The sequence below is a fragment of the Brachycentrus maculatus genome, unplaced genomic scaffold, assembly GCF_059751285.1.
Source record: "Brachycentrus maculatus isolate JH-2025_06_01 unplaced genomic scaffold, ASM5975128v1 h1tg000534l, whole genome shotgun sequence".
Classification (NCBI taxonomy): Eukaryota; Metazoa; Arthropoda; class Insecta; order Trichoptera; family Brachycentridae; genus Brachycentrus; species Brachycentrus maculatus.
The window spans coordinates 673,027-689,459 of record NW_028281280.1 but is presented as its reverse complement, the minus strand read 5'-3'; the positions used below and the strand labels follow the sequence as shown (position 1 = coordinate 689,459).

General features: G+C 38.1%; 2 protein-coding genes across 3 annotated transcripts in view; one reads left to right on the top strand and one right to left on the bottom strand.

Moving 5' to 3' along the window:
- LOC148301645 (1-phosphatidylinositol 4,5-bisphosphate phosphodiesterase epsilon-1-like) overlaps positions 1-16,433 on the top strand; it is an 80,536-nt gene that overhangs the window by 38,842 nt on the left and 25,261 nt on the right. The window lies entirely within an intron of this gene.
- CstF50 (cleavage stimulation factor subunit 1 Cst50) lies at positions 502-16,020 on the bottom strand. 2 transcript variants are annotated; one of them, XM_088272935.1, is made up of 11 exons: positions 15,842-16,020; positions 12,938-13,024; positions 11,366-11,466; positions 8,370-8,524; positions 7,752-7,843; positions 5,823-5,961; positions 4,754-4,914; positions 3,322-3,472; positions 2,564-2,657; positions 2,036-2,186; positions 502-675 (listed from the first exon to the last, which is right to left on the bottom strand). In XM_088272935.1, exons 1-11 carry the CDS (start codon positions 15,913-15,915, stop codon positions 582-584), a joined length of 1,299 nt encoding a protein of 432 aa, XP_088129061.1. In that variant the 5' UTR covers positions 15,916-16,020; the 3' UTR covers positions 502-581. The 2 variants fall into 2 exon arrangements, with proteins under 2 accessions (XP_088129061.1, XP_088129062.1); XM_088272936.1 differs by lacking the exon at positions 12,938-13,024.

The window sequence follows — 16,433 nt, the reverse complement described above, 5'->3', positions numbered from 1 at the left end:
AGAGTAAAACCATAGAAAACTTGTCATGCTCCAGTATGTCAAATAAGATTGAATAATCAGCGGGTATGCGTTTTGTCCGCCTTCGCGATGTTGTGGTTAGCGTGTTTAGCTACCGTGCTGGAGGTCCAAGGTTCAACTCCCAGGGAGGGGGTTAAAATAAGTAGTAAATAAATATTAGTGTTTTTACACTCTAATATTTATTTAATATTACCCTGGACTGGTTCCCGAAGCGCAGGAGTGATCACCTTGCCTTCATGTAAGTAACTATCAAGATAACACTGCGTCAATACGATGCAGTGCCCTATGCATCATGCGGCAAATACAATTATTAATAGGGTAAGCAGATGTATCAAGAGAAGCGTGAATATTGGAGAGGTGAAGATTGCTCTTAGAGACAGTTTGGTGTGACGTTCTATTCTCTCTGCCTTCCCCCACGATGAGGCAACATTATGGTTGGGTTAGGTTAGTAAGGTATGTAGTTAGATAATTAAAAAACGGCCATAATAAATGAAGTTTTTATTTAAGTTTTGTTCACAGAATACGATTAGTTCATGTAGTACAAGCGTGTACAATGACTCCCCTTAGTGCGTAGCGCTCCGTCTGTACCAAAATCTAGCGCGGAAATCGTCACTGCAGGTTAAAAAGGCGGGCGCTGATTGGGAATGTACCATATATCTGAAAAACAAAACAGTTTTTAAAAAATATTTACTAGTTGCGTATGAAAATAAAATTAAAACTATACAAAACATGTGTTGGACCAATGGCCACTTATGGGATTGAGGCAAGAGCAGATACTTCCAGAACAAAATCTCCACTTGGAACCTCCGGGATGAAGACTCTCCGATCCATAACCGGAAACACATTGCGAGAGTGAGTAAGGAATACCGACATCCGGAGCATGTGTAAGACGGAGGATATCGCGAGGTGGGGACGACAACGAAGGCGATACTGGAATGATCGTGTAAACAGAATGTCAGATGACAGACTTCCACGTATCCCTGAAGGACGCAGACCCCCAGGCAGACCTCCGAAACGGTGGAAAGACAGCTGGGAGACGACATCCCAAGAGCGACATGCGGAGGCACAAACAGATCCCTTGGAGCTACACAAAGAAGAAGAAGAAGATGTATGAAAATTCTTCTTGCGTATTATGTACAAGGATTCAACCTTAACAGGAGTACAATAATCGATGTCAGACTTTCTCCGGGGAGTGGGTTTTCTTTTACATTAAATATGTAATTTTTCTAAAATAAAATCTTTGTATTATCTTTAACCGGATCCACGCGGCTCGCATAACCGTATGTGTTTTAATAAAACATGCCCCATACGCGGCTGACATAACCGTATGTGTTTTAATAAAACATGCCCCATACGCGGCTGACATAACCGTATGTGTTTTAATAAAACATGCCCCATACGCGGCTGACATAACCGTATGTGTTTTAATAAAACATGCCCCATACGCGGCTGACAGGCTAACGGTTACGTTTGTGTTTTTACTTTGCTCTAAGTTTCCAACCTCAGTTCAACTTGGAGGGATTTTTTCATGGTGTGGAACTTTGGATAAAATAATACGTCAATCCTCGGCCTTATGACATCTGTTGAAATATCTGACTAATAATTTGTAACATCACAAGGATAAATAAAAGAACAGATCCCTGATTTTTCTTGCGGTCGGTAATTAGTCCGCGCCATAATCATGCCCTATATCTGTCTCACTCTAGACGCTACGCATCGCGACACACGATGCGTGCTTTGATTTATTTATCTTACGATCTTATTTGTTTATATTACTATATATTTCAAGAATAATGTGACACACATGTATGATAGAGTACCAAAAAGGCACAATGAATCCCATTGAACGTTTTTGTTTAGGAAAATAAATCGTTTCTTAACTAAATACATGATAAAAGTAATCATTATAAAAACGGCAAAATACCGCCACGCACGGGCGTCTCTCAGGAACAAAGTGAACGCGGTTAAAAGGTTAAATTATCTTTGCCCATTTGTAAAAAGTACGCAGTCATATTACCTGACAGCTCCGTTGTGCCCCAGAGACATGAGTTGTGCCCGCGACGCGTTGCGTGAGTTCCACGCGCAGAGGGACGTGGTCGCCTCATCCGGGAAAAGGACAAAGTCTTCCGTGTGGTTGAACACCGCCTGCGCCAGGTGTTCCTGCTTTCCTGTTGATCGGGAATGAACACACAATCAAAACTCCATCCATCTTTTTCCTATTATTTTTGTACATTTTTTTACAAAACCGTGATCATTGACTATTTGGTATCTTACTAGCTTAATATTGCCCTGAAAAACATCCCAAAGGATTTTAAACTTGTAAGTATAATATATTGACTTGGTAAAAATGACTAACTGCATTGATGTTTATTTTGTTGCCAAGCAAAAGAGACTTAAATGGCCCTCCTGAACATTTTACGTTTTGGTAGTTGGTCACTTTCTCCTGTACGACTACGATGTATATAAATAACTCCCAGCGAAGCGAAATGCAGAATTTTTGAACAATGATTTGGACGCGCTCAGGACGTGATCGTTTCGTGGTTACCCGTGGTTCCGGCGCCCGTGTACGCGATCAGACACCGGCTTGTAGTCAGCTCCCAGAGCTTGATCATGGAGTCCTTCCCGGACGAGAGGAGATACTGAAACAAGAAAGAAAGAAAGATGTAGATATAGATCTCAACATAGACGAAGAAGAATATGGAAGTCAGGGTCAAGTTTTTGACATATGACGTTGCTGAAAGGAGTGAGCGACATATCGCTCACTCCTTTCAAGAACGTCATAAATCAAAAAGCGTAAGTTTTCGGTTGTGCATGTTTTCGGAATGCCCAGAAAATGTACTATATCCCAGCAAAAGAGGCATATTTTTAACTTAATATTTACCCGCTACAGGGCAGAAAGTGTTGTTTTGTATTTTGAAGAAAATGTATTGTTTAAGTATTTTTTTTTAAATAAACTGAACATTTTTCAAATGGAGAAAAAACAGTCAGGTTTTACCTAAAAAGGTCTGTTGCACAGTAAAAAGTTCAATAAGTGGCTTGATATTTATTTTTATTACATTGTATTATATTTTTAAACTTTTAAAACGTTCTCCTGAAAAATCAAGTTTTTTGATTTATGATGTTCTTGAAAGGAGTAAGCGACATATGTTTTGGCATTATATTACTTGATTTGGCAGGTGTACCTTCAATAGAAAATGTTTGCGAAACACTAACATAAGGGATGCAAGGTCCCTTGAACTCATAATAAAAACAAAAAATTAAATTAAAAATGACTAATTCGTAAGGACGTTTTACGAGTAAGACCTTGTTGTTCCTGGTGAAGCAGACCGAGGATACTTCGGCTCCATCGTGAGCACCCTGGAAGGTGTTGATGCACCGATTGGACACTCCGTCCCAAATCTTGATGCTGCCGTCGGAACTGGCGCTTGCAAACAGTCGGCCGTTGCTTGAAAATCTACAAAAAAAAACAAAATATACATACCGATATATAAATTTTCCATACATCTTTCCATTCCTCGCCATAATAACACATCATTCTTCAGTAATTCCTTCTCTGTCCAAGCGGCCAAACTATGGAATGAATTACCTCTCCGCGTAAACACATGCACCTTCTCTAATAACTTTCAAGAAACGTCCGAGACGTAACTATCTATCATTAGTACCCTAACTGTCCATCAAATCTCCTCCCTCTACCTCCTTCCCTAAACTCCCTCCTTCCTTTGCCTTCCTTACTATCATCAATTTGTAATTTATGTTTTTTTAAATGTTCAAGCACTATCTACCCTCTGATTGCAAACAGCTATATATGGTATCAAACGTTTTGACCAATATCACTAGTCTGTTTTTGACTGGTTGGAAAATATTGCTTTTTAGCAATAACCCCGGAAATCTACTTTTTTTTCTATACACAAAGTATAAATAAATAAATAAAGATCAAATAATAGTAATGTATGGAAGCGAAGCATGGAGTTGGCAAAAGAAGGATGAGAGTAGACTGGATGCAGTCGGGATGCCATCTCTCAGTGCGGCAAGACCATGTATGGTAGATGTTCCAATGGTGATATAAGGAAAGGGTGCAAGGCTGAGATGAGCACTATCCAGCAAACTAAGGAAGGCGGCTTGGGATGGTTTGGGGAGGATGAGAGGAGACTGGATGCAGTCGGGATGCCATCTCTCAGTGCGGCAAGACCATGTATGGTAGATGTTCCAATGGTGATATAAGGAAAGGGTGCAAGGCTGAGATGAGCACTATCCAGCAAACTAAGGAAGGCGGCTTGGGATGGTTTGGGAAGGATGAGAGTAGACTGGATGCAGTCGGGATGCCATCTCTCAGTGCGGCAAGACCATGTATGGTAGATGTTCCAATGGTGATATAAGGAAAGGGTGCAAGGCTGAGATGAGCACTATCCAGCAAACTAAGGAAGGCGTTTTGGGATAGTTTGGTTTGAATTTCATGTAATTTCTCTAACAAATGTGGTAATACCGCAAGGAGAGAGCGAGACAACTAGACTACTCCGCTTTCGTTCGATCCGATATCTGGCCTCTTGCTTATCGGATGGCAGCATTCAGTCGGCGCTCGGCGGCGCGCATCAAAGGACGAGAAATCTGTGACTCAGTTGCGTACTAAGATTTCCACACAAATATGCACCCACCTTTGGATCACATATAATTTTTGGATTATCAGTATGGCAAATATGATTGCCTTGGATGGTGGGAAAGTTTACTTCATACGTACCTCAGAGAGTTGACTGTCTTGGTATGTTGGTGGCGGGGGTTGGGGCAAACGAAGCACAAACCGGTGGTAACATCGTACAGACGTATTACCGGATGCGTCGTGGCTGTAATGATGTAGTTTCCAAGCGGGTGGAAGGACACGCAACGCACCGGTTCAGAGTCCTAAAAGCAGACGCGTCGACAATGTTAGCGTGGAAAAATAACACTAATAAGAAAACACTAATCATACATCATTCACTTCTTAACACATTGTTGTCAGGCGGTTTCGTTCATCAATAGTTTAGAGACTAGAAGGAATGCGTATTTGACGAGGCATTTCTATCCATTGTTGCGCGGTATGATGGATAATCCTGAAACTATCCGGAGCATCGGTCTGTATGTTCCCGATAGTTAGCTAAGGACAGCGTGGGCATAGATAGTTTCCCATTCCTATATACAGGAGCAACCTGCCGATGGTTATGGCTGTAGGAAGAGCTACCAGTTCCTCCAGGGTATGCTCGGCTACAGCAGTCTAGAGACTAGAAGGAATGCGTATTTGACGAGGCATTTCTATCCATTGTTGCGCGGTATGATGGATAATCCTGAAATTATCCGCAGCATTGGTCTGTATGTTCCCGATAGTTAGCTAAGACAGCGTCGGCATAGATTATTTTTTTCAAGTTTTTCACGGTCTTCCTCTGTATTTGGTCTACATAATGAACGTCCGCATCCGTAGTGTAATGGTCAGCACACTCGGCTACCGTTCTGGAGGTCCCGGGTTCGATTCCCAAGGGGGGTAAAATAAATATACGTGATTTTTTCACTGTAATATTTATTCAATATTATTACCCTGGACTGGTACCTGAAGCGGAAGGCTGATCACCTTTCCTTCATGTGTAAACGATCAAGATAACACTGCATTTATATGACGCAGTGCCCTATGCTTCATTGGGGTGCGGATAGGGGTTTTATTTATTTATTTATTTTTATGAACGTATGGTGACAATAAGTGTCACCTGTCAGGGAAACAATGAATCATGTCCATACGTTCATTAATGTGTTATTAAGGATATTGGCAATGCGTGACTCACCGTAATTGTGCGGTAGGCCTTCTTGGCCGAGGCTTTGGTGATATCGAACAGCTTGATGGTGTTGTCCTTGGATCCGCTCACGAGGATCTGCTCCTTGGGATGGAAATCCAGACAGGTCACTTCATCCGTGTGATCGTACCTGGAGACAAGCCCGTAGAGCACTCATTAAAACGGTAAAAACAGACCATTGAAGGGATCAGGGCTTCTTTTTTCGATTGCCACTGTAAAGAGCGCTTCACCTGCCAGCAGCGATCCGCATCATAGTGATTTCAATCCAGTATTGAATATTTAGTAATTTAAAATTTAACCGGATCCACGCGGCTCGCATAACCGTATGTGTTTTCACAAAACATTCCCCGTACGCGGCTGACATAACCGTATGTGTTTTTACTTTGCTCCAAGTTTCCAACCTCATTTCAACTTGGAGGGATTTTCTCATGGTGTAGAACTTAGGATAAAATAATACGTCAATCCTTGGCCTTATGACATCTGTTAAAATATCTGACTAATAATTTGTAACATCACAAGGATAAATAAAAGAGCAGATCCCTGATTTTTCTTACGGTCGGTAATTAGTCCGCGCCATAATCATACCCTATATCTGTCTCACTCTCGACGCTACGCATCGCCAGTGGGTAAGAGTGACACACGATGCGTGCTTTGATTTATTTATGTTACGATCTTTTTTGTTTATATTACGATATATTTCAAGAATAATGTGACACACGTGTACTGTAGAGTACCAAAAAGGCACAATGAATCCCATTGAACGTTTTTGTTTAGGAAAATAAATCATTTCTTAACTAAATATATGATAAAAGTAATCATTTAAAAAATGGCGAAATACCGCCGCGCACGGGTGTCTCTCAGGAACAAAGTGAACGCGGTTAAAAGGTTAACTTAACATATTTCATATTTTAAAATGTAAACGTTAGTGGAATAAACTGTGAAACAAGTTAGTAAGTAACTATTAAACCCTTCCCTTACGATGCAAAAAACTCCCCCGCATTCCGGTGATGTGTATTTGTACACCATATGAAAATGTGGTTTAAAAACGGGAAAAATGCAAATATCCCTAAATGTTGCTTCTATTGACCATAGTTGGAGTTGAAATGTAACAATTTTGTCATTTTAGCTTTGGTATTATCTGAAAACTAGAAAAAAATACATCGCAAATAACCGCAACCGTTGGCGTAGCAGCACGACCGTCGCGCAAGACGATCTGCGTGCTACTGGTAAACACTTTACGACATGCGCGAATACTTACAAAGCACGCCATGCGCACACACACAAATCGTTTGTGTATTAATGATTTTATTAATACACTTGTGTCACATTATTCTTGAAATATGTATATCGTAATATAAACAAATAAGATCGTAACATAAATAAATCAAAGCACGCATCGTGTGTCACTCTTACCCACTGGCGATGCGTAGCGTCGAGAGTGAGACAGATATAGGGCATGATTATGGCGCGGACTAATTACCGACCGCAAGAAAAATCAGGGATCTGTTGTTTTATTTATCCTTGTGATGTTACAAATTATTAGTCAAATATTTCAACAGATGTCATAAGGCCGAGGATTGACGTATTATTTTATCCAAAGTTCCACACCATGAAAAAATCCCTCCAAGTTGAACTGAGGTTCGAAACTTGGAGCAAAGTGAAAACACAAACGCTTATGTCAGCCGCGTATGGGGCATGTTTTGTTAAAACACATACGGTTATGCGAGCCGCGTGGATCCGGTTAATTTAATTATTCCCTTTTTTAACGCTTGAGGAGGAACAAATGGCAGTTGGGAGCACTTCCTAGCCCGTGCAATCCCATCTCTACAATTCCTTTCACAAGTCACGATTATTTTTTTCCTCGACACAAACTTATCACAAACGAAACGACAGATGGTGGTAATAATAGCGAGTACTTACAGCGTTCTGATAACGGGATGGCCTTGCGTCTCTCTACCAGGATCCATCTCATCTGGAGCCGACTTGGCTAGCATTCTCTCGACGTCCAAAATCTGAAATAAAATAAATAAATTACCGGTCATAAACCGAAATTTGGTCTGTGCAACAAGAAGTGATTCTAAGTACATACTGAGCTTAAGTACTCTCTTATGGTAGTGAAAGTCCAAAAGAAGTTTCTCTACATGAGAGAGTGCGGCTATTATCCTCGGCTCTACCCGACCCAGTTCCTCCAGGGTATGCTCGGCTACAGCAGTCTAGAGACTAGAAGGAATGTGTATTTGATGAGGCATTTCTATCCATTGTTGCGCGGTACGATGGATAATCCTGAAACTATCCGGAGCATCGGTCTGTATGTTCCCGATAGTTAGCTAAGGACAGCGTGGGCATAGATTGTTTCCCACTCCTATATACAGGAGCAACCTGCCAATGGTTATGCCTGTAGGAAGATATGCTGAACAATAATGTTGCTAACGAGTAACCATGCGTTTTTTCAAACCTCCTTTATGAAAAACACGCAAGTTCACAAACTGGGCAAGACTTTCATATTCTTCTTCGTCTCTCTTGAGACGATAATATTACCTTGATGCTCGCGTCCACGCTGCCCGTGGCCACAAGCTGGCCATCGTTGCTGAACGCGCCTGCCCGGCACGCCTGCTTGTGCGACGTGACGTACGCCGTCTCGTACAGCGCCGGCTCCGGGGCCAGACTGGACGCGTCCGCCTCGATCTCCAGATCTGTAAAAAATACCAATCGCGAGGGCTACTATCTACAATTAAATCAAGACCGCAAACGATGGATCAAATTGCTATAATTGGATAATAAAGTATTATGAAAAATCACAAAACATTATTATTGAAATCTGTAGAGAACTAAGGGAGATATGAAGGTTTAAACTTTACATATTTTAATAAAACGAAAAACAGACACCGCTATATCGCTCATTCCTTTCAAGAACATCATAAATAAAAAATCGTCAATTTTCAGTTGTGCATGTTTTCGGAATGCCCAGAACATGTACTATATCCCAGCAAAAGCGGCATATTTGTAACTTAATATTTACCCGCTACAGGGCAGAAAGTGCTGTTTTTGCATTTTGAAGAAAAGGTATTGTTTAATTTTTTTTTTAAATAACCTAGTTATTTTTCAAATAGAGAAAAAACCTTCAGGTTTAACCTAAAAAGATCTGTTGCACAGTAAAAAGTTCAATAAGTGGCTTGATATTTATTTTTAATACATTATAAAGGGTCCGCCAAATAACTTTTTTTTTTCAAAAACAGGGCGCAAAACATCGAGTGTAGCTTCGGCTGTGTGGCACGTAGCGCCGTCCTGTTGAAACCAAATGTTGCCAATATCCTCCTCTTCAATTTTTGTGAGCAAAAATCCGTTCAACATGGCCCGATAACGATCGCCATTGACTGTAACGGCCACTCCTTGCTCATTTTCAAAGAAAAATGGCCCAATTATGCCTCTGGACCAAAATCCGCACCAAACAGTGACTCGTTTTGGGTGTACCGGCTTTTCAATGTATGCGTGCGGGTTTTCTGTGCCCCAAATACGACAATTTTGCTTGTTTACATACCCGCCAAGATCAAAATGAGCTTCATCCGAAAAGATGATTTTTTTGGCAAAATCGGCATCTTCTGTAAGTCGATCGCAGGCCCACTCAGCGAAGCGAAAACGCATTGGATGGTCAGTTGGCTTCAACTCCTGAACCAATTGGACTTTGTATGGCGTCATACCAAGGTCTTTATGCAAAATTCGTCTCAATGATGTCTCCGAAATGTTCAATTGTTGAGAACGACGGTGAATTGATGTTGATGGCGCTTCACGCACACTTTCTGCCACAACATCGATATTCTCGGGTGTACGCACTGTTTTTGGCTTTTCACGCTTTGGTTTATCGATGAGGATGCCAGTTTCTTTCACTTTTTTCACAAGATAACGAACATACGGAGCTGACGGTGCTTCTCTTCTTCCAAAAACCGTACGCAATTTTCGCACACATTCTGCAACATTACCATGATTTTCAAAGTAATGTCGCAATATTTCCCAGCGTTGTTCAAGCGTATACACAACCATATTCGCTCAGCGGAAGGATAAAACTAATTATCTGTCAAATCAGACATGAGCTAAGTGTTACCATTCACGAAATAAGCACTAGTTGAAAAAAAAAACTTTAGATGGCGGACCCTATATTTTATTTTTAAACTTTTAAACAGATCTGAAAAATCAAGTTTTTTGATTTATGACGTTCTTGAAAGGAGTGAGCGATATGTCACTAAATTTTACATCATCGGGTGTGTTACGGGGCGTATCCCTTTATGTATCTGCTTTATAGAGCTGTAATAGTAGTAGTGTGGATTCGTTTGTTTACCACTACCCTACCATTTGTGTTATAATATGAACGGGGTGGGGTTACCATAGACATAATTTAGCAATGTCACCAATATTAAAATAAGTTCTTTGCTTCTGTGACGTCATTCATTACCAACTTAGGAAAACAACGTTTTTACCAAGGCGAATTTTGCAAAAGAAAATGACGAATGAAAATATTGATTATATCGGGTGTTATAAACACTTCACGAGTCTAATACAATCCTTTATAGGTTGAGTATGTTGAATTAGATATTCCTCCCGTCTGCAAATGATCCATTGTAAATACATATCGCTCCTTTCAAGAACGTCATAAATCAAAAAACTTGATTTTTCAGGAGAACGTTTTTAAAGTTTGAAAATATAATACAATGTATTAAAAATAAATATCAAGCCACTTATTAAACTTTTTACTGTGCAACAGATCTGTTTAGGTAAAACCTGAGATTTTTTCTCCATTTGAAAAATATTTAGTATATTTAAAAAAATAATTAAACAATACATTTTCTTCAAAATGCAAAAACAACCCTTTCTGCCCTGTAGCGGGTAAATATTAAGTTAAAAATATGCCTCTTTTGCTGGGATATAGTACATTTTCTGGGCATTCCGAAAACATACACAATTTAAAATTGACGATTTTTGATTTATGACGTTCTTGAAAGGAGTGAGCGATATAATGTATGTATACCCACGCACAGGCCATGCCTTTGTGGGATCTTTTTTTGGATTAACATCATATATTTTCTTTGTACTTGTATTTATACTATGCTGTGAAGTGCAAAAGAATTTAAAATAAAGAAAAAATCATAAATGATTTCATATTTAGCTATTTTTCTTTTTAGTTTTAGTGTGTGAATAGTGCTATGGTAGTGACGGGTAGTATTGTTTGCATGCTGTAGTAGCGATTGTCCTGACTAAGAGACGGGTACGTCTCCAAACCGGTAGACGTAAAAATCTCGGTGAGAGTTTATTCTTGTCTTTATTTTCCTGGCTTAATCTCAACTTAAAATCTGTGTAGACTGTTGGAGTCAGCCCTACTCACCCTCAGGCTGTAGGTCCTTCCGTCATATACAGCGTCACCTAGGTCATGCCTTGGGATCATGTTATCTTTCTGCAGCATCCATGAATTCCTTGGTCTTCCTCTAGATATCTTTCGAATTACTAACAGTTTTGTAAAAAAATATAAAAGCTTCATTTATTACCAAGGCCGGCCGTTCCCATCATATGTTCCCCGAGGGCTGCGTTCTGTTTTTCCCGGGTGTCCGGCTCGTTCAGCAAGCCGATCGTCATGAGGTATAAAAGCCTGGAATTAAAAATAAAAAAAAGAATAAAATATATATATATATATATATATATATATATATATATATATATATATATATATATATATATATATATATATATATATATATATATATCGCGATATACACATCAAATACACATTCCTTCTAGTCTCTAGACTGTTGTAGCCGAGCATACCCTGGAGGAACTGGTAGCTCTTCCTACAGCCATAACCATCGGCAGGTTGCTCCTGTATATAGGAATGGGAAACTATCTATGCCCACGCTGTCCTTAGCTAACTATCGGGAACATACAGACCGATGCTCCGGATAGTGTCAGGATTATCCATCATACCGCGCAACAATGGATAGAAATGCCTCATCATTACGCTTAGCATATATATATATATATATATATATATATATATATATATATATATATATATATATATATATATATATATATATATATATATATATATATATATATATATATATATATATATATATATATATATATATATATATATATATATATATATATATATATATATATATATATATATATATATATATATATATATATATATATATATATATATATATAGTGGGATAAAACAAGTGTTTTCTTTAATCATTGTAAGTTTCTGCTTGATAAAAAGCTTCTTTACATCTCACCAATAGATGTCTCTAGTGAAGTTCTAGTGATTCGAGAACAAGGTTTCTAAATTGGTTCATATATATAGAACTTCTAAGAATTTGAGTAGTGTGGTTGTCAATAATGGGTAGAACTGGTGAATGTTACACGTGTCTAAAGTGATCACTTAAACCAGCCTATGACGGTCGTCGGCCCCGTAAATGCCCAGACTTCCGTATTCTTCTTCATCTTTGATTAGATGTCAAAAAATAATAATAAAAATTTAAAAAAATATTTTCTTTTAAACATGTTCAAAATTTGCATTTAACGTTAATTTTGAATCTAATATTTCATTTTGTTTGTGTTAATAACTAAATGAATGTTTCTCGGCTACCGTTCTGGAGGTCCCGGGTTCGATTCCCAGAGGGGGGTCTAATAAATATTGAGTGATTTTTTCACTCTAATATTTATTCAATATTACCCTGGACTGGTACCTGAAGGGGAGGGCTGATCACCTTTCCTTCGTGTTTTAACGATCAAGATAACACTGCGTTTATATGATGCAGTGCCCTATGCACCATTGGGGTGCGGATAAGGGTTTTATTTTATTTTATTATCATAGGAATAAAGTAAATCGACAAATAGATCCACCAACAATTTAGCAATGACACCAACATTAAAATAACTCCATCGTTTCTGTGACGTCATTCATTGCCAACTTACGAAAATAACGTTTTTGCGAAGGCAAATTTTCGAATGAAAAACGAATGAATAAATAAATAAGTAAATCATCCTTCCGGAACATCGGGAGCGTGCTGCAGTCGCACACGGCGTTGTATTATGGTTTGGTTTCGTACCTATCGCTCGGGGGGCACGGCGGGTCCGCGTGGATGGCCGTGGAGAGAGACGAAGCAATCGTCTGATGACCATCGTTAAACAGTTGACTGAAAAATAATACCAAAGTGTTTATTGTAACTGCAGACAGTTGGTAGAATTCCATATTGAATAGTTGGGTAATATTTTATCCAAAATTATACAAGGTTACTGGATTGAATTCTACTTTTATTTATGTATATGTTAATACGTGACGCGTTTCCTCTTCTTAGGACATTATCAAACACTGCTATCAAAACTAACTAACTAACTAACTAACCATCACGCCGCTTCTCCGCAGGGGTAGGCAGAGAGAATAGAGCGCCACACCACTCTGTCCTCGCAAACATTCTTCGCCTCTTCCACGTTCATGCATCTCCTCATACATATTCGCCGATTGTTACGACTCCTAACCTGACCACTTTCAAGTATTTGGCACACCTGATCGTGCCATGTTTTTCTCGGTCTTCCTCTGCTACTTTTCCCGCTAACATTCGGCTCATAAATTTGTTTTACCGTTCTTTCCTCACTCATTTGTTCCACATGTCCAAACCATCCAACACACCTTTCTTAATTTTATCGATAATGCTTATCTCAGCCTTGCATTCCTTCCTTATTTCACTGTTCGCACATCTATCATACATCGTTTTGTCGCACATTCTTCTGAGAGATCGCATTTCGACTGCATTCGGTCTACTTTCATCCTTCGTTTGCCAACTCCATGTTTCACTTCCATACATTAGAGTTGAAACCGGGACTCCGTTGTGCACTGCCAGTTTAGCTTCCGCTGATAGGTTTTTATTTGCTATAACTGATTTCAGTGCACCATTATCAAACAGTGTTTGATAATGTCCTAAGAAGAGGAAACGCGTCTTGTATTAACATATACATAAATAAATTTAGAATTCAATCCAACAACCCTTGTTTTATTTTGGATATATTACGCAACAATACCAAAGTAGTTGTCGGTACACTCGGGCCTCGTATAACACGGTTATATGGTTCCACAAAACCCGTGTTATACAACGTTTGAAGTTCATACAAAATTAGATTTGTTCCAAAAAAAATCATTCATTTGTTTAACGATCAAGATAACACTGCGTTTATATGATGCAGTGCCCTATGCACCATTGGGGTGCGGATAAGGGTTTTATTTTATTTTATTATCATAGGAATAAAGTAAATCAACAAATAGATCCACCAACAATTTAGCAATGACACCAACATTAAAATAACTCCATCGTTTCTGTGACGTCATTCATTGCCAACTTACGAAAATAACGTTTTTACGAAGGCAAATTTTCGAATGAAAAATTAAATATGTACTTTATTTTTTTAATAACAATCATATTCTTCATTATTTTTTGACATCTCATCAAAGATGAAGAAGAATATGGAAGTCTGGGCATTTACGGGGCTTACGACCGTCATAGGCTGGTTTTAGTGATCACATTACACACGTGTAACATTCACCAATTCTACCCATTATTGACAACCACACTACTCAAATTCTTGGAAGTTCCATATATATGCACCAATTTAGAAACCTTGTTCATGAATCACTAAAACTTCACTAGAGACATCTATTGGTGAGGTGTAAAGAAGCTTTTTACTAAGCCGAAACTCTAATTAATAAAAGAATTAGGTAGAATTGGTGAATGTTACACGTGTGTAAAGTGATCACTTAAACCAGCCTATGACGGTCGTAAGCCCCGTAAATGCCCAGACTTCCATATTCTTCTTCATCTTTGATGAGATGTCAAAAAATAATATGAAAATAACTCCTGTAATTGGAGATAATCCAGATTTTGTGAACAAGTATTTGGACACACTCAAAATGTTGTAATCATATTCTTTAATTCATTTATTTTTCTGAAACTGTGTTATAAAAAGCGTGTACAATACATGTCGCTCACTCCTTTCAACAACGTCATAAATCAAAAAACTTGATTTTTCAGGAGATCGTTTTTAAAATTTAAAAATACAATAAAATGTATTAAAAATAAATATCAAGCCACTTATTGAACATTTTACTGCGCAACAGATCTTTTTCGTTAAAACCTGAAGGTTTTTTCTCCATTTGAAAAATATTCTGTACATGTAAAAAAATTATTAAACAATACCTTTTCTTCAAAATGCAAAAACAACACTTTCTGCCCTGTAGCGGGTGAATATTAAGTTTAAAATATGTCGCTTTTGCTGGGATATTGTACAGTTTCTGGCCATTCCAAAAACATGTACAAATGAAAATTGACGATTTTTTATATATGACGTTGTTGTAATAATAATAAGTATATTTAAAAAAATAATTAAACAATAACTTTTCTTCGAAATGCAAAAACAACACTTTCTGCCCTGTAGCGGGTAAATATTAAGTTAAAAATATGCCGCTTTTGCTGGGATATAGTACATTTTCCGGGCATTCCGAAAACATGCACAACTGAAAATTTGCGATTTTTGATTTATGACGTTGTTGAAAGGAGTGAGCGATATGTCAATATTGTGCTATCCACAAATGGCATTGTATCTACAAATATAGTTAGTTATCTAAGGTTAATATGAATGTAAATCGGACCCGTAATATCATTAATGGTAGCTAAGCGTACTATCCACTGCCTTACGGAGAATAAATCATTTAAAAAAAAAAAAAACATCGATATTCTCGAGTTTCTCGGTTGGAACCCACTCTACCACAATTTGATACCTATTTCTAATAATGAGCCGCTTAGGCTCACAGAAATAGTAGGAAATTGAAATATTTGTTTAAATAAAAAGAACACAATTATTTATCTTTTTTAAAAACAAAAAAAAAAAAACAAACATCGATATTTGGGGTTATACCGTCGACGAAGTGCCGGCTAGATTATATATATATATATATAAAATACCTGATAATTAAGCGATATAAGAGTTCACGGTTCTTGACGACATTTTTCGTGTCGATTTCTTGATTCTCCTTCATGTTGATCGAGGATGTAAACTGGAGTTTTTTTCTTTAAAACCGCTGTGTTTTTATTTTCACTGACGTCCCGGAAATTTCAAGCGCGTCTCAAATCATTTGACAACTGGACGCCCATAGAAAATGGCTTAAAATAGATTGGAAAGAAATCAATAGTAGGCTGTTGCGTGCGCACGTTTCTAACAAGGCAATAAAGTAAGTACTGTCGAGTCATACTGGGGAAAAAAGTATTTTTTATTTTATTTTTAGTTAGAATAGTGCATAGAGTGTTACATTAGTTCGATTTTTGTGTAAAGAGAAGGTAATAATTATCTTGTTGGTAAAGAAATATTTTATATACATTTAACACACTCATTCTTTTTTAACCCGTATCAGAACCCAATGCTGCATAGGGCACTGTATCGTATCGACGCAGTGTTATCTTAATCAAATATTACGCTTAAGGTACCAGTGAAGTTTAATTTTAAATCAACATTTTTATGAAAAATCATAAAAAAATAATTTTACTGCTAGGAATAAAA

What these genes read in the sequence shown, in the direction of transcription:
- CstF50 (XM_088272935.1), bottom strand. Translation starts at nt 15,915, where the DNA reads ATGAAGGAGAATCAAGAAATCGACACGAAAAATGTCGTCAAGAACCGT. An exon ending in GCGTGGACGCGAGCATCAAG is followed by an intron (nt 7,844 to 8,369) that starts GTAATATTATCG and finishes ATTTTATTTCAG; the next exon opens with ATTTTGGACGTCGAGAGAAT. An exon ending in GGGCACAACGGAGCTGTCAG is followed by an intron (nt 676 to 2,035) that starts GTAATATGACTG and finishes TTTGTTTTTCAG; the next exon opens with ATATATGGTACATTCCCAAT.